Below are 25,239 nucleotides of genomic sequence, written 5' to 3' on the forward strand. Positions count from 1 at the left end.
ATCGAATAGTCAGGATGAAAAACACAGCGAGTTGTGCCTGCACACACAGCCTTCATCAAGTCGCTAACCACCTGAATCTATTCCTACCAGGTACACATAATTGTTGCAGTATCTCACTCTCACTCTGTGGCCAGGTACAGTCTGCCTCTTCCTGTGTAGCAGCTCATACAGTCTGTCACTTGCTGTGTAACAACTCATACAGTCTGTCACTCGCTGTGTCATTGACTTGTTTATTGTGTTATTGGCTTGTTTATTGTTGACTCCATGTGTAACTCTGTGTTGTTGTCTGTGTCACACTGCTTTGCTTTATCTTGGCCAGGTCGCAGTTGTAAATCAGAACTTGTTCTCAACTAGTCTACCTGGTTAAATAAAGGTGAAATAAAGGTGTAGCAACAGTCTGTCACTCGCTGTGTAACAACTCATACAGTCTGTCACTCGCTGTGCAGCAACTCATACAGTCTGTCACTCGCTGTGTAGCAACTCATACAGTCTGTCACTCGCTGTGTAGCAACTCATACAGTCTGTCACTCGCTGTGTAGCAACTCATACAGTCTGTCACTCGCTGTGTAGCAACTCATACAATCTGTCACTCGCTGTGTAACATCTCATACAGTCTGTCTCTCGCTGTGTAGCAACTCATACAGTCTGTCATTCGCTGTGTAGCAACTCATACAGTCTGTCACTCGCTGTGTAGCAACTCATACAGTCTGTCACTCGCTGTGTAGCAACTCATACAGTCTGTCACTCGCTGTGTAGCAACTCATACAGTCTGTCACTCGCTGTGTAGCAACTCATACAATCTGTCACTCGCTGTGTAACATCTCATACAGTCTGTCACTCGCTGTGTAGCAACTCATACAGTCTGTCATTCGTTGTGTAGCAACTCATACAGTCTGTCACTCGCTGTGTAGCAACTCATACAGTCTGTCACTCGCTGTGTAGCAACTCATACAGTCTGTCTCTTGCTGTGTAGCAACTCATACAGTCTGTCTCTCGCTGTGTAACAACTCATACAGTTTGCCACTCAATGTGTAACAACTCATACAGTTTGCCACTCAATGTGTAACAACTCATACAGTCTGCCACTCAATGTGTAACAACTCATACAGTCTGCCTTTCAATGTGTAACAACTCATACAGTCTGCCACTCAATGTGTAACAACTCATACAGTCTGCCACTCAATGTGTAACAACTCATACAGTCTGCCACTCAATGTGTAACAACTCATACAGTCTGCCACTCAATGTGTAACAACTCATACAGTCTGCCACTCAATGTGTAACAACTCATACAGTTTGCCACTCAATGTGTAACAACTCATACAGTCTGCCTTTCAATGTGTAACAACGCATACAGTCTGCCACTCAATGTGTAACAACTCATACAGTCTGCCACTCAATGTGTAACAACTCATACAGTCTGCCTTTCAATGTGTAACAACTCATACAGTTTGCCACTCAATGTGTAACAACTCATACAGTCTGCCTTTCAATGTGTAACAACTCATACAGTCTGCCTTTCAATGTGTAACAACTCATACAGTTTGCCACTCAATGTGTAACAACTCATACAGTTTGCCACTCAATGTGTAACAACTCATACAGTTTGCCACTCAATGTGTAACAACTCATACAGTCTGCCACTCAATGTGTAACAACTCATACAGTCTGCCTTTCAATGTGTAACAACTCATACAGTCTGCCACTCAATGTGTAACAACTCATACAGTCTGCCACTCAATGTGTAACAACTCATACAGTCTGCCACTCAATGTGTAACAACTCATACAGTCTGCCACTCAATGTGTAACAACTCATACAGTCTGCCTTTCAATGTGTAACAACTCATACAGTCTGCCACTCAATGTGTAACAACTCATACAGTCTGCCACTCAATGTGTAACAACTCATACAGTCTGCCTTTCAATGTGTAACAACTCATACAGTCTGCCACTCAATGTGTAACAACTCATACAGTCTGCCACTCAATGTGTAACAACTCATACAGTCTGCCACTCGATGTGTAACAACTCATACAGTCTGCCACTCGATGTGTAACAACTCATACAGTCTGCCACTCAATGTGTAACAACTCATACAGTCTGCCACTCGATGTGTAACAACTCATACAGTCTGCAACTCAATGTGTAACAACTCATACAGTCTGCTACTCAATGTGTAACAACTCATACAGTCTGCCACTCAATGTGTAACAACTCATACAGTCTGCCACTCGCTGTGTAACAACTCATACAGTCTGCCACTCACTGTGTAACAACTCATACAGTCTGCCACTCAATGTGTAACAACTCATACAGTCTGCCACTCAATGTGTAACAACTCATACAGTCTGCCACTCGCTGTGTAACAACTCATACAGTCTGCCACTCAATGTGTAACAACTCATACAGTCTGCCACTCGATGTGTAACAACTCATACAGTTTGCCACTCAATGTGTAACAACTCATACAGTCTGCCACTCAATGTGTAACAACTCATACAGTCTGCCACTCGATGTGTAACAACTCATACAGTCTGCCACTCGATGTGTAACAACTCATACAGTCTGCCACTCGATGTGTAACAACTCATACAGTCTGCCACTCAATGTGTAACAACTCATACAGTCTGCCACTCGATGTGTAACAACTCATACAGTTTGCCACTCAATGTGTAACAACTCATACAGTCTGCCACTCGATGTGTAACAACTCATACAGTCTGCCACTCGATGTGTAACAACTCATACAGTCTGCCACTCGATGTGTAACAACTCATACAGTCTGCCACTCAATGTGTAACAACTCATACAGTCTGCCACTCGATGTGTAGCAACTCATACAGTTTGCCACTCAATGTGTAGCAACTCATACAGTTTGCCACTCGATGTGTAACAACTCATACAGTCTGCCACTCAATGTGTAACAACTCATACAGTCTGCCACTCGATGTGTAGCAACTCATACAGTCTGCCACTCGATGTGTAGCAACTCATACAGTTTGCCACTCAATGTGTAGCAACTCATACAGTCTGCTACTCAATGTGTAACAACTCATACAGTCTGCCACTCGATGTGTAGCAACTCATACAGTCTGTCACTCGCTGTGTAACAACTCATACAGTCTGCCACTCGATGTGTAACAACTCATACAGTCTGTCACTCGCTGTGTAACAACTCATACAGTTTGCCACTCAATGTGTAGCAGCTCATACAGTCTGCCACTCGCTGTGTAACAACTCATACAGTCTGCCACTCGCTGTGTAGCAGATCATACAGTCTGCCACTCAATGTGTAACAACTCATACAGTCTGCCACTCGCTGTGTAACAACTCATACAGTCTGCCACTCGCTGTGTAGCAGATCATACAGTCTGCCACTCAATGTGTAACAACTCATACAGTCTGCCACTCGCTGTGTAGCAGATCATACAGTCTGCCACTCAATGTGTAACAACTCATACAGTCTGCCACTCGCTGTGTAACAACTCATACAGTCTGCCACTCGATGTGTAGCAGCTCATAAAGTCTGCCACTCGCTGTACCGCTCTGCGTGCCAGTTATGTTTTTCATATGCATTTGTGTGGAACAGTTTAAATTAATTTGTAATAACATCTTCATATTTCACAATCATTGTGATGTGGTGTGGTGGTTTATTTCTTTACTATCACAGTTATAATTAAACAAAATCTTTAATAATAAGAGCTTTGCAATAGCAATGACTTGTCAACGATTCACCATTTCTAATGATGGCAAGACAAAAGTACAAAGGTCTTTTATAGCCAAGATACACCCCTTTCAACATACATGACGAACAACAGATACATAGAATGTGCCACAAGGTTAAGACTCCAAAAATATCCTACATAAAGCCAACAAATAAAAACTACAGCCTGCGTGGCCTGTCTGCAATGAACTTGAAACATTGTATCAACTATTAACTTGGGTCAGCTGAAGCTTGCACATGTGAACTTGCAACATTGTTCAAGATATTGTGGGTCCTCAGCTCAAGGGATAAGCAGTGCTTGACTTGAGCTCACCTGATTTCTGGTCTTGTTTGGAGGTATGATAGACAAAAAACACATACAGGTGTAGGATCGAAATTGAGCCAACTTGCTACAGCAAAAAAAAAGATGCTTCAGCAAAAGGAAATGTAAAAATATTTGTAGGGATTAATACATTTTTCGTAATGGGAAAATCAAGTCGGAAAGTCCAAAGTGGAAATTACAAACTTCAGAAGTATTTTTAAACCTTAAATATACTAAAGGTTTTAAAATGTCCTGCAACAGGGTGATCAAATGAAGATCCTCCATATGTACTGTGCCCTTTTTAGCTATCTTTCAAAAAGCATGTTGATGAGTTATATAAGAAATTAGGAATTATTTTATAAGAATAGTTCATGCCTTTCATGAAATAACTGAAAACAAATAATTCAGTCCACATTCACACCTGTTATAGACTATGACGGTATTGTCTACAGTACCAGTCAAAGGTTTGAACACACCTACTCATTCTCATTATTTCTACTATTTTCTACATTGTAGAATAATAGTGAAGACATCAAAACTATGAAATAACTCATATGGAATCATGTAGTAAGCAAAAAAGTGTTAAAGAAATCAAAATATATTTTATATTTGAGATTCTTCAAAGTAGCCACCCTTTGCCTTGATGACAGCTTTGCACACTATTGGCATGATTCCCTGTCAAAATAAATGTGGAAAAAAAGACATTTTGGGACTGCCATTTGACATTATGATCATAGTGCCTTCCCTGTTACAGCTCTGTTGCTATACACTTGACCTGGCATCAACTCCAATAGCTCCATGACGGGGTTCCATTACAGGGGGAATATGACTGATCTCTGAAAACAACTCACTTCTCCTCATGTCAGGCTCTGCTGTAGGATCACGGACCGGTTCTTCAGACCCAGTGTAGCATTAAGTACTAACTTCTCTCATCCTTAGCATTCATCAGAGGTGTATAGGATCACAGGAGGCTGTAGTACTGCATATTTAAAAGGAGATGCAACATGAGTAGCATCTCTTTTGATCAGGCTTTGATCAGCCTACTCTATCAAGTGATTTTCTTATAGATTCGGGGAGAAGCCTGAATTCCCTCCTGACTACCTTCAACTCACATATGAGTGAGTCCAGAAGTAATGTTTTTTTCAGAGGAATTATTCAGTCTGTTATTTCTAGTCTTGCCAAAGAGAAGAAGAAACTAGTCATTTCAGATCTTGTTTGTGTGCTTACTGACTGTACATGGCGTATTAAACTGTGTTTTAATATGACTGTATCATATCACAGTCTCTCCAGTGTGGCCTCATAGTCTCTCTGACGGCCAGTTTCCTCCATTTGGCTCTCACCTTCTGAGTACATTCATGCATGGTGAAAAATTTAATTAAAGACACTATAATTAATTTTGTCTGGGCTAACAGTGAGACAGTCAAACACGTGGTGTTTGTTCTGCTAGCAGACAGACAGACAGACAGACAGACAGACAGACAGACAGACAGACAGACAGACAGACAGACAGACAGACAGACAGACAGACAGACAGACAGACAGACAGACAGACAGACAGACAGACAGACAGACAGACAGACAGACAGACAGACAGACAGACAGACAGACAGACAGACAGACAGACAGACAGACACCTAGGTCTCACACCTCATGGCTTCTATCACAGTGCTAACCTCCACTTCCCGTTTAGGGGGGAAAAGGACATTCATGGAATTTAATCACAACTGTGAAACATAATTGAAGGAATCTAAGCCTGAAGGTAATGGAATTATGCTATCCATGTCAGAATATCTACTCTACACTTTACACCTAAACCAGCCAGTTTAGGTGTAAACTATTTCTATTTCACTATATTTACTTATATAGTCCCTCCCCCCTGGACTGCTTTAAATGGTGGTGGCAATATTTGATAAACGTTTGTCATGCCAATAAAGCAATTTAAATGAGCGCGAGAGAGAGAGAGAGAGAGAGAGAGAGAGAGAGAGAGAGAGAGAGAGAGAGAGAGAGAGCATTAGGACTGACTGAGGGAGGCATCCATCAATCTGCTCTGAGGGGTACATATAAATCATAGGAACCCCCCCCCCCCCCCAGACCAAACGTATGATTTATTAATCTTGGACAATTGGTTAATTGTGTCTTTACTGCAGTGGTCTAAATCAGGGTCACACAGAGTGTTTCAACAGTTAAGAGCATCCTGGAGTCGCCTCTTCACTGTTGATGTTGAGACTGGTGTTTTGCGGGTCCTATTTAATGAAGCTGTCAGTTGAGGACTTGTGAGGCGTCTGTTTGCCGTTCTGGTTAGAGCCCTTTTGCACTGTTCTGTGAAGGGAGTAGTACACAGCGTTGTACGAGATCTTCAGTTTCTTGGCAATTTCTCGCATGGAATATCCTTCATTTCTCCGAACAAGAAAAAACTGACTAGTTTCAGAAGAAAGTTATTTGTTTCTGTCCATTTTGAGCCTGTAATCGATTCCCACAAATGCTGATGCTCCAGATACTCAACTAGTCTAAAGGCCAGTTTTATTGCTTCATTAATAAGCACAACAGTTTTCAGCTGTGCTAACATAATTGCAAAATAGTTTTCTAATGATCAATTAGCCTTTTAAAATGATAAACTTGGATTAGATAACACAACATGCCATTGGAACACAGGAGTGATGGTTGCTGATAATGGGCCTATCTAAATATTCCATTAAAAATGAGCTGTTTCCAGCTACAATAGTCATTTACAACATTAACAATGTCTACACTGTGTTTGATCAATTTGATGTTATTATATTAGACAACAAAATGTGCTTTTCTTTACAAACAAATACATTTCTAAGTGACCACAAACGTTTGAACGGTAGTGTATGTTTATGAAGAAAAAAAAACAGTTTGCTGTCAACTTCTGTGAATATTTTGTTGTTGTTGTTTTAAATGGCAGTTGAACGTTCTCGCTACCCAGTGCCGTTTAAATGTTTTATTGAACCTTTATTTAACTAGGCAAGTCAGTTAAGAACAAATTGTTATTTACAATGATGGCCTACACTGGCCAAACCCTAACCCAGATGACGCTGGGCCAATTGTGCACTGCCCTATGGGACTCCCAATCACGGCCGGTTGTGATACATCCTGGAATCGAACCAGGACGCCTCTAGCACTGAGATGCAGTGCCTTAGACCGCTGTGCCACTCGGGAGCCCATTTAAGTGGGGCACAGTCTTGGAATGGCCATGTAAAGACAAGTGATATACACTAGTTATAAGCCTACCGTCACGCAGTGCACAACTATACCTAAACACACCTGGGATTTTCTACACATAATGGGGTAAAAACACAGGGCGTTGGTATGGTATTTTATCTCTATTCACAAACACACTGCTTCCCTCACTCCCTCACCCCCAAACACTGTCATGGTTAATGGGAGAGGCACATCTGGTTCTCCTGTCTCCTCTCCAGCAGTGTTCATCTTAGTCACCCAGCACAACAAGCCTCTGAAACAACAAGCCTCTGATTTCAATATGAATTAAATGTGTGTGCATAGGCACAGTAGTGTGTTTGCCTCATTTATGTCTCTGAGCTGTCACCATTGTTCATTTTGAAATAAAGTATAGACCTCCCAATTCAAAAGGCCTTAATGAGTATTTTTTTAAATCTCTCCTGAGGAGAGATAAGGTCCTAATTTCTTGGGGAATAGGGACAGGGATGACGATGACAATGTGGACAGGCTGGGCAGCACGCCAGCTGAGGACAATGCCCTCTAATGTGCTGCAGTCTGTGGGGTTGGGTAATGACCTTAGGGCTTGTTGTGTGTGTATGTGCAGATATGTTGGGTAATGACCCTGCAGCTCGGTGTCTGAGGCGGGGGGGATTCAGTTTGAGAATTCTCTGTACTCTGCATAAGTTGGCAGACCTTGTGATTTTATACTCTCATTTGTGGTGTTTTATTTCACACTCACCATCTCTCTTGCTGCCTATCTCTCTCTTACCTTATTTCCCTCTCATTGCTGTTTTCCTACTATCTCTCTCTTACCTTATTTCCCTCTCATTGCTGTTTTCCTGCTATCTCTCTCTTACCTTATTTCCCTCTCATTGCTGTTTTCCTACTATCTCTCTCTTACCTTATTTCCCTCTCATTGCTGTTTTCCTGCTATCTCTCTCTTACCTTATTTCCCTCTCATTGCTGTTTTCCTACTATCTCTCTTACCGTATTTTCCTCTCATTGCTGTTTCCTACTATCTCTCTCTTACCTTATTTCCCTCTCATTGCTGTTTTCCTACTATCTCTCTTACCTTATTTCCCTTTCATTGCTGTTTCCTACTATCTCTCTTACCTTATTTCCCTCTCATTGCTGTTTTCCTACTATCTCTCTTACCTTATTTCCCTGTCATTGCTGTTTTCCTACTATCTCTCTTACCTTATTTCCCTTTCATTGCTGTTTCCTACTATCTCTCTTACCTTATTTCCCTCTCATTGCTGTTTTCCTACTATCTCTCTTACCTTATTTCCCTCTCATTGCTGTTTTCCTACTATCTCTCTTACCTTATTTCCATCTCATTGCTGTTTTCCTACTATCTCTCTTACCTTATTTCCCTCTCATTGCTGTTTTCCTGCTATCTCTCTCTTACCTTATTTCCCTTTCATTGCTGTTTACTACTATCTCTCTTACCTTATTTCCCTCTCATTGCTGTTTTCCTACTATCTCTCTTACCTTATTTCCCTCTCATTGCTGTTTTCCTGCTATCTCTCTCTTACCTTATTTCCCTCTCATTGCTGTTTTCCTACTATCTCTCTTACCTTATTTCCCTCTCATTGCTGTTTCCTACTAGCTCTCCTTTTCTTGCTCCTGCCGCTCTCTTTCTTCTCTATTCTTTCCATTCCTCATTTTTTTTAAATGTAACCTTTATTTACCTTTATTTAACTAGGAAAGTCAGTTAAAAATAAATTATTATTTACAATGACGGCCTACCCCGACCAAACCCAGACGATGCTGGGCCAATTTTGCGCCGCCCTATGGGACGCCCAATCACGGCCAGTTGTGATACAGCCTGGGATCGAACTAGGGACTGACTGTAGTGATGCCTCTTGCCCTGAGATGTAGTGTCTTAGACCGCTGCGCCACTCGGGAGCCACATCACCCTGTCTCTCAGTGTCCTCATCAGTTCTAGTCAGCAGAACTAGTATGAGCAGAGCAGTGTGTGTGTTAATTACCCTGACAGGTGAGTGTGAGCAGAGCAGCGTGTGTGTCAATTACCCTGGCAGGTGAGTGTGAGCAGAGCAGTGTGTGTGTCAATTGCCCGGACAGGTGAGTGTGAGCAGAGCAGTGTGTGTGTGTTTGTTAAATACCCTGGCAGGTGAGTGTGAGCAGAGCAGTGTGTGTGTTAATTACCCTGGCAGGTGGGTGTGACTAATGAGTTGTTCCACCTCAAAATGGAGGTTTGACACCCATCATCTCAGATTGTTCTGAAATCTTTTCTGTAATTAGAAACAGATAAGATTAGCGTTCCTGAAACACAATTTGGTAGAAAGATTATTTGAACTCTGAGAAATACGTTTATTGATTGCAACCAAATTGCCCATTTCAATTGATAGGATTCATATAATATTCAATAAATATAGTACCCGACATCTGATTTATATTTGTATTTTTTAATTTCACCTTTATTTAATCAGGTAGGCCAGTTGAGAACAAGATCTAATTTACAACTGCAACCTGGCCAAGATAAAGCAAAGTGACACAAACAACAACACAGAGTTACACATGGAATAAGCAAACGTACAGTCAATAATACAATAGAAAGTCTATATACAGTGTGTGCAAATGAAGTCAATATACAATTTATTTATAAAGCCCTTTTTACATCAGGAGATGTTCCAAAGTGCTTACACAGAAACCAAGCCTAAAACCCCAAACAGCAAGCAATGCAGGTCAGGGTTCCATTGCCACAGGCAAAACAGCAGAAACTGGATCAGCAGCACGACCAGGTGGACTAGGGACGGGGAGAGCCAGCAGTCATCAGGCCAGGTAGTCCTGAGGCATTGTCCTAGGGCTCAGATTATTTGAAGTAAGATTAGGGAGGTAAGGCAATAAATAGGCCATAGTGACGAAATAATTACAAAAGTAGCAATTGAACACTGAAGTGATAGATGTGCAGAAGATGAATGTGCAAGTAGAGAAACTGGGGTGCAAAGGAGAAAGAAAAATAATAACAATATGGGGATGAGGTAGTTGGGTGGGCTATTTACAGATGGGCTATGTACAGGTGCAATGATCTGTAAGCTGCTCTGACAGCTGATGCTTAAAGTTAGTGAGGGAGATATACGTCTCCAGCTTCAGTGATTTTTGCAGTTCGTTCCAGTCATTGGAAACAGAGAACTTGAAGGAAAAATGGCCTTAGGAGGAATTGGCTTTGGGGGTGACCAGTGAGATATACCTGCTGGAGCGCGTGCTACGGGTGGGTGCTGCTATGGTGACCAGTGAGCTGAGATAAGGCAGGGCTTTACCTAGCGAAGACTTATAGATGACCTGGAGCCAGTGGGTTTGGCGACGAATACGAAGCGAGGGCCCGCCAACGAGAGCATACAGGTCGCAGTGGTGGGTAGTATATGGGGCTTTGGTGACAAAATGGATGGCACTGTGATAGACTGCATCCAATTTGCTGAGTAGAGTGTTGAAGGCTATTTTGTAAATGACATCTCTGAAGTCAAGGATCGGTAGGATAGTCAGTTTTACAAGGGTATGTTTGGCAGCATGAGTGAAGGATGCTATGTTTTACGAAATAGGATGCCGATTCTAAATTTAATTTTGGATTGGAGATGCATAATGTGAGTCTGGAAGGAGAGTTTTCAGCCTAAGTGAGTGATGGGAGTGATGGGCAGAGTGATGGGCAGAGTGGGTGAACTGGCGCAGTTGCCCACGTACAGTACTGTAGTGTAGCTTCCCTCCCTCTAATCTAATCCACAAGCTTGACATCGATTCAGATATGACTAGGATATGACTAGGAGATTGTGTTTTGCTCTGTTCTGTTCTCACTTTCTCTCTCTTTTTCTCCATCACAGGCATGCACATATGTTGTCACTCTATAATAGGTTCTGTTTCCATCTCATCTGTCCATCTCTCGTTTTTATTTTCCTTTGCCTTTGGCACTCCATCTCTCTATACTTCTACTTCATCTCTCTAGCATTCCACTCCATCTCTCTGGCCTTCCACTCCATCTCCCTAGCCTTCCACTCCATCTCTCTAGCCTTCTACTCCATCTATCTAGCCTCCACTCCATCTCTCTAGCCTTCCACTCCATCTATATAGCCTCCACTCCATTTCTCAAGCCTTTCGCTCCATCTATATAGCTTCCACTCCATCCATCTAGCCTCCACTCATTTATCAAGCCTCCACTCCATCTCTCTAGCCTTCTACTCCATCTATCTAGCCTCCACTCCATCTCTCTAGCCTTCCACAATATCTCGCTGGCCTTCCACTCCGTCTCACTAGCCTTCCACTCTATCTCTCTAGCCTTCCACTCCAACTCTCTAGCCTCCACTCCAACTCTCTAGCCTTTCACTCCATCTATCTAGCCTTCCACTCCATCTCTCTAGCCTTCCACTCCATCTCTCTAGCTTTCCACTCCATCTCTCTAGCCTCCACTCCATCTCTCTAGCATTCAACTCCATCTCGCTAGCCTCCACTCCATCTCGCTAGCCTTCCACTCCATCTAACTAGCCTTCCACTCCATCTCTCTAGCTTTCCACTCCATCTATCTAACACCTCTCTAGCCTTCCACTCCATCTCTCTAGCCTTCCACTTCTTTTCTCTAGCCTTCCACTCCATCTATCTAGCCTCCACTCCAACTCTCTAGCCTTCCACTCCATCTCTCTAGCCTTCCACTCCATCTCTATAGCCTTCCACTCCATCTATCTAACACCTCTCTAGCCTTCCACTCCATCTCTCTAGCCTTCCACTCCATCTCTCAAGCCTTCCACTCCATCTATCTAGCACAGTTGCCCACGTACAGTACTGTGTGTAGCTTCCCTCCCTCCAATCTGCTCCACAAGCTTCACATCGATTCAGATATGACTAGGTTGATAGGAGATTGTGTTTTGCTCTGTTCTGTTCTCACTTTCTCTCTCTTTTTCTCCATCACAGGCATGCACATATGTTGTCACTCTATAATAGCTTCTGTCTCCATCTCATCTGTCCATCTCTCATTTTTATTTTCCTTTGCCTTTGGCACTCCATCTCTCTATACTTCTACTCCATCTCTCTAGCCTTCCACTCCATCTCTCTATCCTTCTACTCCATCTCTCTAGCATTCCACTCCATCTCTCTAGCCTCCACTCCATCTCTCTAGCATTCCACTCCATCTCGCTAGCCTCTACTCCATCTCGCTAACCTTCCACTCATCTATCTAGCCTTCCACTCCATCTCTCTAGCTTTCCACTCCATCTATCTAGCCTCCACTCCATCTCTCTAGCCTTCCACAATATCTCGCTGGCCTTCCACTCCGTCTCACTAGCCTTCCACTTTATCTCTCTAGCCTTCCACTCCAACTCTCTAGCCTCCACTCCAACTCTCCAGCCTTCCACTCCATCTCTCTAGCCGTCCACTCCATCTCTCTAGCCTTCCACTCCATCTCTCTAGCTTTCCACTCCATCTCTCTAGCCTCCACTCCATCTCTCTAGCATTCCACTCCATCTCGCTAGCCTCCACTCCATCTCGCTAGCCTTCCACTCCATCTAACTAGCCTTCCACTCCATCTCTCTAGCTTTCCACTCCATCTATCTAACACCTCTCTAGCCTTCCACTCCATCTCTCTAGCCTTCCACTTCTTTTCTCTAGCCTTCCACTCCATCTATCTAGCCTCCACTCCAACTCTCTAGCCTTCCACTCCATCTCTCTAGCCTTCCACTCCATCTCTATAGCCTTCCACTCCATCTATCTAACACCTCTCTAGCCTTCCACTCCATCTCTCTAGCCTTCCACTCCATCTCTCAAGCCTTCCACTCCATCTATCTAGCACAGTTGCCCACGTACAGTACTGTAGTGTAGCTTCCCTCCCTCCAATCTGCTCCACAAGCTTCACATCGATTCAGATATGACTAGGTTGATAGGAGATTGTGTTTTGCTCTGTTCTGTTCTCACTTTCTCTCTCTTTTTCTCCATCACAGGCATGCACATATGTTGTCACTCTATAATAGCTTCTGTCTCCATCTCATCTGTCCATCTCTCATTTTTATTTTCCTTTGCCTTTGGCACTCCATCTCTCTATACTTCTACTCCATCTCTCTAGCCTTCCACTCCATCTCTCTATCCTTCTACTCCATCTCTCTAGCATTCCACTCCATCTCTCTAGCCTCCACTCCATCTCTCTAGCATTCCACTCCATCTCGCTAGCCTCTACTCCATCTCGCTAACCTTCCACTCATCTATCTAGCCTTCCACTCCATCTCTCTAGCTTTCCACTCCATCTATCTAGCCTTCCACTCCATCTCTCTAGCCTTCCACTCCATCTATCTAGCCTTCCACTCCATCTCTCTAGCATTCCACTCCATCTCGCTAGCCTCTACTCCATCTCGCTAACCTTCCACTCATCTATCTAGCCTTCCACTCCATCTCTCTAGCTTTCCACTCCATCTCTCTAGCCTTCCACTCCATCTCTCTAGCCTTCCACTCCATCTATCTAGCCTTCCACTCCATCTCTCTAGCCTTCCACTCCACCTCTCTAGCCTCCACTCCAACTCTCTAGCCTTCCACTCCATCTCTATAGGCTTCCACTCCATCTATCTAGCCTCCACTCCAACTCTCTAGCCTTCCACTCCATCTCTCTATCCTTCCACTCCATCTCTCTAGCCTTCCACTCCATCTCTCTAGCTTTCCACTCCATCTCTCTAGCTTTCCACTCCATCTCTCTAGCCTCCACTCCATCTCTCTAGCATTCCACTCCATCTCGCTAGCCTCCACTCCATCTCGCTAGCCTTCCACTCCATCTAACTAGCCTTCCACTCCATCTCTCTAGCTTTCCACTCCATCTATCTAACACCTCTCTAGCCTTCCACTCCATCTCTCTAGCCTTCCACTTCTTTTCTCTATCCTTCCACTCCATCTATCTAGCCTCCACTCCAACTCTCTAGCCTTCCACTCCATCTCTCTAGCCTTCCACTCCATCTCTATAGCCTTCCACTCCATCTATCTAGCCTCCACTCCAACTCTCTAGCCTTCCACTCCATCTCTCTAGCCTTCCACTCCATCTCTCTAGCCTTCCACTCCATCTCTCTAGCTTTCCACTCCATCTCTCTAGCCTCCACTCCATCTCTCTAGCATTCCACTCCATCTCGCTAGCCTCCACTCCATATCACTAGCCTTCTACTCCATCTCGCTAGCCTTCCACTCCATCTCTCTAGCCTTCCACTTCTTTTCTCTAGCCTTCCACTCCATCTATCTAGCCTCCACTCCAACTCTCTAGCCTTCCACTCCATCTCTCTAGCCTTCCACTCCATCTATCTAGCCTCCACTCCAACTCTCTAGCCTTCCACTCCATCTCTCTAGCCTTCCACTCCATCTCTATAGCCTTCCACTCCATCTATCTAACACCTCTCTAGCCTTCCACTCCATCTCTCTAGCCTTCCACTCCATCTCTCAAGCCTTCCACTCCATCTATCTAGCACAGTTGCCCACATACAGTACTGTAGTGTAGCTTCCCTCCCTCCAATCTGCTCCACAAGCTTCACATCGATTCAGATATGACTAGGTTGATAGGAGATTGTGTTTTGCTCTGTTCTGTTCTCACTTTCTCTCTCTTTTTCTCCATCACAGGCATGCACATATGTTGTCACTCTATAATAGCTTCTGTCTCCATTTCATCTGTCCATCTCTCATTTTTATTTTCCTTTGCCTTTGGCACTCCATCTCTCCAGCCTTCCACTCCATCTATCTAGCCTTCCACTCCATCTCTCTAGCCTTCCACTCCACCTCTCTAGCCTTCCAGTCCATCTATCTAGCCTTCCACTCCATCTCTCTAGCCTTCCACTCCATCTCTCTAGCCTTCCAGTCCATCTCTCTAGCCTTCCAGTCCATCTCTCTAGCCTTCCACTCCATCTCTCTAGCCTTCCACTCCATCTATCTAGCCTTCCACTCCATCTCTCTAGCCTTCCACTCCACCTCTCTAGCCTTCCAGTCCATCTCTCTATCCTTCCACTCCATCTATCTAGCCTTCCACTCCATCTCTCTAGCCTTCCACTCCACCTCTCTAGCCTTCCACTCCATCTCTCTAGCCTTCCACTCCATCTCTCTCACCTTCCACTCCATTTCTCCGGCCTTCCACTCCATCTCTCTAGCCTTCCACTCCATTTCTCCGGCCCCTCTCCCTGCTATTCTATTATCTTACTGGAAAAGCTGGAGCTCCAGTGGTCGGTCATCTCTCCCATTCTTCATTATTCCCCTATTTTCTACCAATACTTTGCATCACTGAGGATGTAAGTGACCACCCTCTCTCTCTCTCTCTCTCTCTCTCTCTCTCCCTCAATTCAATTCAAAGGGCTTTATTGGTATCGGAAACATATGTTTACATTGCCAAAGCAAGTGAAATAGGTAATAAACAAAAGATAAATAAACAATAAAAAATTATCAGAAATCATTACACTCACAAAGGTTTCAAAAGAATAAAGACATTTCAAATGTCATATTATGTCTATATACAGTGTTGTAACCTTGTGCAAATAGTTCAAGTACAAAAGGGAAAGGAATAAAGATAAATATGGGTTGTATTTACAATGGTATTTGTTCTTCACTGGTTGCCTTTCTCACAGATCTTGCAGTTGTGATGGCACACTGTGGTATTTTACTCAATAGATACGGGAGTTTATCAAAATTGGATTTGTTTTCGAGTTCTTTGTGGGTCTGTGCACGAGGTTAGGAAGTGCAGCTCAGTTTCCTGATTAAAGTATTTTTTAGCCAGATCCTAATTGATATGTTGCATTTTCTGTTCCTTTTGATGGGGAAGAAGGCCCTTCTTGCCTTGTCTCTCAGCTCATTCACAGCTTTGTGGAAGTTACCTGTGGTGCTGATGTTTAGGTCGAGGTATGTATAGTTTTTTGTGTGCTCTAGGGCAACGGTGTCTAGATGGAGTTTGTATTTGTGGTCCTGGCAGCTGAACCTTTTTTGGGACAACCTTGTTTTAATCTTACTGAGATTCACTGTCAGGGCCCAGGTCTAACATAATCTGTGCAGAAGATCTTGGTGCTGCTGTAGGCCCTCCTTGCTTGGGGACAGAAGCACCAGATCATCAGCAAACAGTAGACATTTGACATCAGATTCTAGTAGGGTGAGGCCAGGTGCTGCAGACTGTTCTAGTGCCTTCACCAATTCGTTGATATATATGTTGAAGTGTGGGGCTCAAGCTGCATCCCTGTCTCACCTCACAGCCGTATAGACAGAAATATTTGCCAATTTTTACCGCACACTTGTTGATTGTTTACATGGATTTTATAATGTCATATGTGTTTCCCCCAACACCGCTTTCCTTTAATTTGTATAGCAGAGCCTCATGGCAAACTGAGCCAAAAGTAGTTTTTTTCTATATCAACAAAACATGAGAATACTTTGCTTTTGTTTTGTTTTGTTTGTTTGTCAGTTAGTGTGTGCAGGGTGAATACGTGGTCTGTCGTACTGTAATTTGGTAAAAAGCTAATGTGACATTTGCTCAGTACATTGTTTTCATTGACGAAACGTACAAGTCTGCTGTTAATGATAATGCAGAGGATTTTCCCAATGTTGCTGTTGATGCATATCCCACGGTAGTTATTGAGGTGAAATTTGTCTCCACTTTTGTGTATTGGGGTGATCAGTCCTTGGTTACAAATATTGGGGAAGATAACAGAGCTGAGGATGATGTTAAAGAGGTTAAGTACAGCCAATTGGAATTTGTGGTCTGTTTATATTATAATTTCATTGAGGATACCATCAACACCACAAGCCTTTTTGGGTTAGAGGGTTTGTATTTTGTCTTGTAGTTCATTCATTGTAATTGGAGAATCCAGTGGGTTCTGAATGCTGATTGGCCCACAGCCGCGGTATAGCAGACCATGTACCGCGCGTATGACAAAACATTTATTTTGACTGCTCTAATTAGGTTGGTAACCCATTTATAATAGCAATAAGGCACCTCGGGGGTTTGTGATATATGGCCAATATACCACGGCTAAGGTCTGTGTTCAGGCACTCCCTGTTGTGTCATGCTTACGAACAGCCCTTAGCCGTGTTATACTGGCCTTATACCACACCCCCTCGGGCCTTATTGCTTAAATCTCCATTTCTCTCTCCCTCCCTCTCCCCGTATCTCTAATCCTTCTGAAGGACACTGCTCTGGTACAGTTAGGTGTTTTTTGATAATTACATACAAAACCCTCCCGCCCCTTTCCACCTACCCCTACCCCTTCATCCTCCCCCTTCTTCCTACCCCCTCACCCTCCCCCTCCCTCCTACTCCTTCATCCTCCCCTCCCTCCTACCCCCTCATCCTCCCCCTCCCTCCTACCCCCTCATCCTCCCCCTCCCTCCTACCCCCTCATCCTCCCCCTCCCCCTCCCTCCCACACCTTCATCCTCCCCCTCCCTCCTAACCCCTCATCCTCCCCCTCCCTCCTACCCCTTCCCCCTCATCCTCCCCCTCCCTCCTACCCCTTCCAACTCATCCTCCCCCTCCCTCCCTACCCCTTTCCCCTCATCCTCCCCCTCCATCCTCCCCCCTCCCCCCCCCCCCCCCTCCCATCTACCCCTTCCCCCCCCATCCTCCTACTCCCTCCTTCCCCCCCTACTGCACATGCAGAGCCTCTCGGAGCCGTGGTATTGTGGAGCGCCTATAATGCTCTATTCCTGTGCTCTCTCAGAGGGTTAGTTCCTATGGTACATTTTATGCTTTAGAATGCCGTTTCAGTTTCAAGAAGACAGAAAAAGAATGGCATTGACATGCAAGCTTTTACTGTAGCAAGGCCAGAGATACTGCTCTGCACAGTTTCCTAGAGCTAGGGCTGGGACTGCGGTACCCACTCACTTCTCAGAAATATCTCTCTCTCTCTATCTCTGAACATGTTTTAAAAGACTTGCCCATGATGTTTACCTAGAGGAATGTACTGCTCTGCACATTTTCCTAGAGCTAGGGCTGGGACTGCGGTACCCACTCACTTCTCAGAAATGTCTCTCTATCTCTGAACATGTTTTAAAAGACTTGCCCATGATGTTTACCTAGAGGAATGTAGTGTCAATGGCATGACATGAATGTAGTTGTGCTAACAGGCACACAAGGCCGTAGAAGTTATCCTACTGTCCATAATATTTATACATGCAGATTGAGTATCGTCTAATATAACATGTCAGTGACAGGCAAACACACACACACACACACACACACACACACACACACACACACACACACACACACACACACACACACACACACACACACACACACACACACACACACACACACACACACACACACCACACATGCACACTGATTTATTCCAGCTCTCAGTCAGTGACAATAAATTGAACCTAATTTCTCAGCATTAACAGCTTTATTTATGCCCTCCAATCACTCACCACACAGCACTCAATTCAAGACACATTAAGTCAGTCAGTTAAGCAGAAGGATCAACAACAGCGTGTCTGGAAAGATATGGCAGATAAGATGACTGAACAAGAGAAAGAGGTTAGGAGTGGTTGACTGACTGTGTCTTCTCAATCAATTTGCAAAAGGAAATGATTTATTACAAGCTGAACTGGCTAGATACAGTTTCTCTATTGGTTTGGCTTGTTGTGGGGAGCACAGTTCCATGCTCTCAAAAAACAGTTGTTGTTAACACCTTCCAAACAGAGTTTTATTTAGCAAACTAGCTCAAGTACACTGCAGATTGTATTATTGCTTTCATTTCACATGAAAGCTATAGACACCTGTGTGTGTGTGTGTGTGTGTTTGCCTGTCACTGACAATACTTATTTTCCACCATAATTTGCAAATAAATTCATAAAAAATCCTACAATGTGATTTTCTGGATTTCTTTTCTCATTTTGTCTGTCATAGTTGAAGTGTGCCTATGATGAAAATTACAGGCCTCTCTCATCTTTTTAAGTGGGAGAACTTGCACAATTGGTGGCTGACTAAATACTTTTTTGCTCCACTGTACATCAGATGTATCTTCAGGCTAATCTACATTTGAAAAAGCGGAGCCTCAACCTAGTTGTGAACATACTACAACTGCTTCCTTCATGGATAACCAAATGTCTCAAATTTTTCCACTCTCCTACCTTGTACTCTTCGAGTCTACCTGCACAGCCTCCTCCCACCAGCCTCAGATCATCAGGCGCTGAGCAGTTCAGTCCAACAGCGTTACCAGGGAGGGAGGTCTGCTCTTCTCTGTCTGAGGTGTCACAGTTCATGAGAATGGACTCATTGCCTATACATTGGAACTGTTTAGCCCAGGTTGGAACCTAACCTTCTCCATAGAGCCCCCGCTGTAGCGCTGCAGGAGCCCCACAGCCAAGATCCCGACAGACTACCTCTGCATCCTTCCAGTCAAAGTCAACTTTACACACTGAGGCCCAGGACTGATTGGATTTCACCTCCAGTCTCCCAGAGCAGAGACCAGCTCCATCCACGAGCCTCACGGAATCTGAACAGACCACAATGTCAATGGTATTGTAACCAAATGTCACGACTTCTACCGAAGGTAACTCCTCTCCCTGTTCGGGCGGCGCTCGGCGCTCGGCGTCGCCGGTCTACTAGCCGCTACCGATCCCTTTTTCTTTTTCTGGTTGTTTTGTCTGTGTTCCTTTTCACACCTGGTTTTCATTGCTTTGATTTCTGTGGGTATATAGTATACATATTTCACATTTCTTGGGCACGATTGCTTATGTGTATAACACAGCACACATGCATTAACTATCACGTATACTAACCTCTCCAGCCTCTAGGTCATCAGGCTGCTGATTATCCCACACAACTGTCACCATCGTCTCGCACACATGCGCCTCATGACACTCACCTGGACTCCATCATCTCCTTGATTATCTTCCCGAAATCTGTCACTCCTCTTGGTTCTTTCCTCAGGTGTTATTGACTCTGTTTTTATGTCGGTGTGTTGTTTGTGTTACGTGTTCATTGGTTCTTTTATTTATTAAGACAGTCACTCCCTGAACTTGCTTCCTGACACTCAGCACACTCTTTACATTGACACAGGTATATATGATTGTAAACCGGTTAGTTTGGATCCTGGATGCTGATTGGCTGAAACAGCATTCCAGCTGTGTGTATATATCAGAATTTTTATTTCAAGTATCACTACGCCGTTCTTGATATACCACAGCAAATGACAAGAAAGACAATAAGTATCTTATTAACACAAAATTTCCCCTTGTTTCTAGCATAACATTTTGGTTTGCAACAGCAACATACTTTATATACCCCCTCAGGGCCTTATTGCTTAAGGATAGTGATTTTACATTAAATAAATTGCCCCCAAACACAAGACACTGCATAAAAGCCTCCTTTCCATATGGTAGTAGGTGACGTAACCCCAGAAAGGTAACTAATCACAGTTGGCCTCATCAGACCTGTCCTCACAGTCAGCGTCTCCATCACACTTCCAGGTGTTGGCCTCATCAGACCTGTCCTCACAGTCAGCGTCTCCATCACACTTCCAGGTGTTGGCCTCATCAGACCTGTCCTCACAGTCAGCGTCTCCATCACACTTCCAGGTGTTGGCGTCATCAGACCTGTCGTCACAGTCAGCATCTCCATCACACTTCCAGGTGTTGGCGTCATCAGACCTGTCCTCACAGTCAGCGTCTCCATCACACTTCCAGGTGTTGGCCTCATCAGACCTGTCGTCACAGTCAGCGTCTCCATCACACTTCCAGGTGTTGGCCTCATCAGACCTGTCGTCACAGTCAGCGTCTCCATCACACTTCCAGGTGTTGGCCTCATCAGACCTGTCCTCACAGTCAGCGTCTCCATCAAACTTCCAGGTGTTGGCCTCATCAGACCTGTCCTCACAGTCAGCGTCTCCATCACACTTCCAGGTGTTGGCCTCATCAGACCTGTCCTCACAGTCAGATCTCCATCACACTTTCAGGTGTTGGCCTCATCAGACCTGTCCTCACAGTCAGATCTCCATCACACTTTCAGGTGTTGGCCTCATCAGACCTGTCCTCACAGTCAGCATCTCCATCACACTTCCAGGTCTTGGCCTCATCAGACCTGTCCTCACAGTCAGCGTCTCCATCACACTTCCAGGTGTTGGCCTCATCAGACCTGTCCTCACAGTCAGCGTCTCCATCACACTTCCAGGTGTTGGCCTCATCAGACCTGTCCTCACAGTCAGCGTCTCCATCACACTTCCAGGTGTTGGCCTCATCAGACCTGTCCTCACAGTCAGCATCTCCATCACACTTCCAGGTGTTGGCCTCATCAGACCTGTCGTCACAGTCAGCGTCTCCATCACACTTCGAGGTGAGGGGGATGCATCTTCCTCCGACACACGGGGGAAACTTCCAGGGGCACTGGGGCTTCATGCAGCTGGATTTGTCCCAATTGGCTTTTTCTTCTCTTGACTTTACATTGCGATTGGCAACTTTCATAAATTAGGTGCATTACCGCCACCAACCTCATTCGTCTTTCAGTTATCCACGTGGGTATAACCAATGAGGAGCTGGCATGTGGGTACCTTCTTCTATAAACCAATGAGGAGATGGGAGAGGCAGGACTTGCAGCGCAATCTGCGTCACAAATAGAACTGACTTCTATTTTAGTCCTTGGCAATGCAGATGCTCGTTGACATGCGCGAGCAGTGTGGGTGCAAAAATTGAATAATATAGATTTCTAAATGTACTTTGCAACACTCGCATTGCAGTCAGCCTGTAAGTGTGCCTTGAATTCAATTGAAATCACTGACAGTGTCACCAGCAAAGCACCCCCACACCATCACACCTCCTCCTCTTTGCTTCACAGTGGGAACCACACATGCAGAGATCATCCGTTCTCCTACTCTGCATCTCACAAAGACACGGCGGTTGGAACCAATCTCAAATTTGGACTCATCAGACCAAAGGACAGATTTCCACCTATCCCAAGCAAGTCTCTTCTTCTTATTGGTGTCCTGTAGTAGTGGTTTCTTTGCAGCAATTCGACCATGAAGGCCTGATTCACACAGTCTCCTCTGAACAGATGTTGAAATGTGTCCGTTACTTGAATTATGTGAAGCATTTATTTGGGCTGCAATTTCTGAGGCTGGTAACTAATGAACTTATCCTATGCAACAGAGGTAACTCTGTGTCTTCCTTTCCTGTGACGGGCCTCATGAGAGCTAGTTTCATCATTGTGCTTGATGGTTTTTGTGACTGCACTTGAAGAAACGTTAAAAGTTCTTGAAATGTTCCGGATTGACTGACCTTCATGTCTTAAAGTAATGATGGACTGTTGTTTCTCTTTGCTTATTTGAGGTGTTCTTGCCATAATAGGGACTTTGTCTTTTACCAAATAGGGCTATCTTCTCTATACCAACTCTACCATGTCACAACACAACTGATTGTCTCAAATGCATTAAGGAAAGAAACTCCACAAATGAACTTTAAACAAGACACACATGTTCATTGAAATGCATTCCAGGTGACTACCTCACGGAGCTGGTTGAGAGAATGCCAAGAGTTTGCAAAGCTGTCATCAAATTGGGGCTACTATCTCAAGTATAAAATATATTTGGATTTGTTTAACACTTTTTTGGTTACAACATGATTCCATATGTGATATATCATAGTTTTGATGTCTTCACAATCATTCTACAATGTAGAAAATAGTCAAAATAAAGAAAACCTTGAATGAGTAGGTGTGTCCACACTTTTGACTGGTACTGTATGTCACCGAAGAAGACCTAGTAAAACCAATGCCTAACAAACCTTTAGTGACCAGTGACATTGTCATCGATCCTTTCATTTCTATAATGTCAATGTATTCAATCTATTCAAATGACTGATGTCTTGATCTATACATCTTCACAGTTTTTAGTGAACTTGATGTTTGTATGTGACCTACAGGATTACTCACCTAAGTGTTGAACTTTTCTGAAGGTTTTCGAGTATTTTTTGCAAACATGTGTTTTGTTTTGTTTGCTTGAGACAAAATCTGAATATTCTAATAGTCTTGCAAAATAAAAGTTTTGACAGTTGTGTTAATTCTACTGAGACCATGTTACCTTGTACTAAACCAATTGAGAAAAACTGCAAGGCCATTCATTTGGGAGGACCAAGAGGGACTCAGGGGAAACCCCCTCTTAAACATGCTCAGTGGTACATGCCAGTTGGAGAACATCTTGTTTTGAAGCAAGTCAAGTGAGGAAAAGGGGGGTGCTTGCTTCTGTGGTTGGATCTCTCATCAACTCAAAAACAAGAGAGTGACGTTCTTCAACATCAGGCTGCTTCTCTCTGTTCTAACTTCTGAAATCAGCTGCCGTTGAAAACAAGGCCTTTGGTTCCCCTTAGTGGCCAAAGTAGTCAATCTGAAAGATGTGAGTGTGCAGGACATATCAATCAACATATAATCTCATATTCATCTTGTATTCATCAAAAGTATTTTTTTTCTCTCTCTAGGACAGTAAAGGGCCTCCAGACTGTGGTCTTAATGAGTACTCCTGTACGCTTGGTGTCGACCTACGGAGGGGACGCAGGCGTTTCTCTGGCAACCTGCAGCTGCCCCCATTGTCGTGGAGACAGGCAGAGAGGTCGCGGACCCCTGACAATGACTGGGTCGTCCGACCCACCTTCCTCCCCTTCTGCGCCCCGCCCCGCATCGACATCACACCTGTCGACCCCGAGTGGTGAGTGTACACACACACTCCACTTTCCTCCATTATATTCCTAACTGAACTCCTATGGTGATAATGTAGATCCATTCAAAACCCAGAGAGACCCATGTAGAACCCTCTGTGAAAAGTGTTCTACATGGAACCCAAAAAGGTTCTACCTGGAACCAAAAAGGGTTCTTCAAAGGGTTCTCGTATGGGAACAGCTGAAGAACTCTTTTAGGTTCTAGATAGAACCTTTTTTTCTAAGCGTGTAGAGGAGGCTGGTCTATTCTTTATGGGATCCTGCTGAGATGACTTCAGATTGTAGTCTCTAGGAGAGACTCTTTGGAAGTCAAATAGCTGCGTAACCTGTGCTAATGGAATATGGTGTGTGTATGTGTGTGTGTCTGCGGGTGTGCTTGCAAAAAAGAGTGAGGCTCAATAGTCTACTTGTTCAATGAATGTGTCTTATTGTGTGGAGTTCCTCTTCATTGTGTCTGTATAGGCAGTGTGTTTGACCACCACTCTGGTGAGTAGACTGAAGGTGGTGTTAAATAATAATAATACATGGGATTTAAAGCACCTTTCTTAGAAACCCAAGGACACTGACCTAACAGACACTTTCTGTAGAGAGTCATCATGGTCACAGAGTTATTACTGCGCAGGAGGGCAGTCAGCACCATCTCTTCACTACAACTGCCTGGCTGGGAATGCTGTGTGTGTGTGTGTGTGTGTGTGTGTGTGTGTGTGTGTGTGTGTGTGTGTGTGTGTGTGTGTGTGTGTGTGTGTGTGTGTGTGTGTGTGTGTCAAAAATTAACACAGGCCCACCAGTGAGTGACATGCAGGATTGAAGCAGGAACTGTTTGCATCAGAGACTGTATCTGTGTACGCAGATTCAGAGTTACGTCTCAGCAAGACCAGGTGTTTTTTCTTCTTAAAATTGTATCATAGCCATATCATCGCCAAATAAGGCCTGATTGGAGTGAATATCCTGATGTTGATGGTTATACACTATATTAATCAGTGGGAGCTGGTGGTTCAGTATCTGAGGAATAATCTGTAGAGGGAACATTGCTAAGAGAGAGGCTGAGAGAGAGAGACAGAGAGAGGCTGGGAGAGAGAGACAGAGAGAGGCTGGGAGAGAGAGAACGAGAGAGAGAGTGAGAGAGAAAGAGAGAGGCTGGGAGAGAGAGAGAGAATGAGAGAGAAAGAGAGAGCGAGCCCCAGGACAGCAACACAATCAAATCATGAGAAAACAAAAAGATAATTACTTGACACATTGGAAAGAATTAACAAAAAAACAGAGCAAACTAGAATGCTATTTGGCCCTGAACAGAGAGTACACTTTGGCAGAATACCTGACCACTGTGACTGACCCAAAATGAAGGAAAGCTTTGACTATGTACAGA

At 44.1% G+C, this 25,239-nt stretch overlaps 1 protein-coding gene across 1 annotated transcript in view; it reads left to right on the top strand.

Annotated features, from left to right (window-relative positions):
- The window catches only part of LOC109902840 (cAMP-specific 3',5'-cyclic phosphodiesterase 4B), a 288,067-nt gene that overhangs the window by 11,165 nt on the left and 251,663 nt on the right, over positions 1-25,239 (top strand). Inside the window, exon 3 of the mRNA XM_031785647.1 lies at positions 23,637-23,863. Coding sequence (XP_031641507.1) covers positions 23,637-23,863 — 227 coding nt within the window. The remainder of the gene's footprint in view (positions 1-23,636; positions 23,864-25,239) is intronic.

The sequence above is a fragment of the Oncorhynchus kisutch genome, linkage group LG13, assembly GCF_002021735.2.
Source record: "Oncorhynchus kisutch isolate 150728-3 linkage group LG13, Okis_V2, whole genome shotgun sequence".
NCBI classification, from domain to species: Eukaryota; Metazoa; Chordata; class Actinopteri; order Salmoniformes; family Salmonidae; genus Oncorhynchus; species Oncorhynchus kisutch.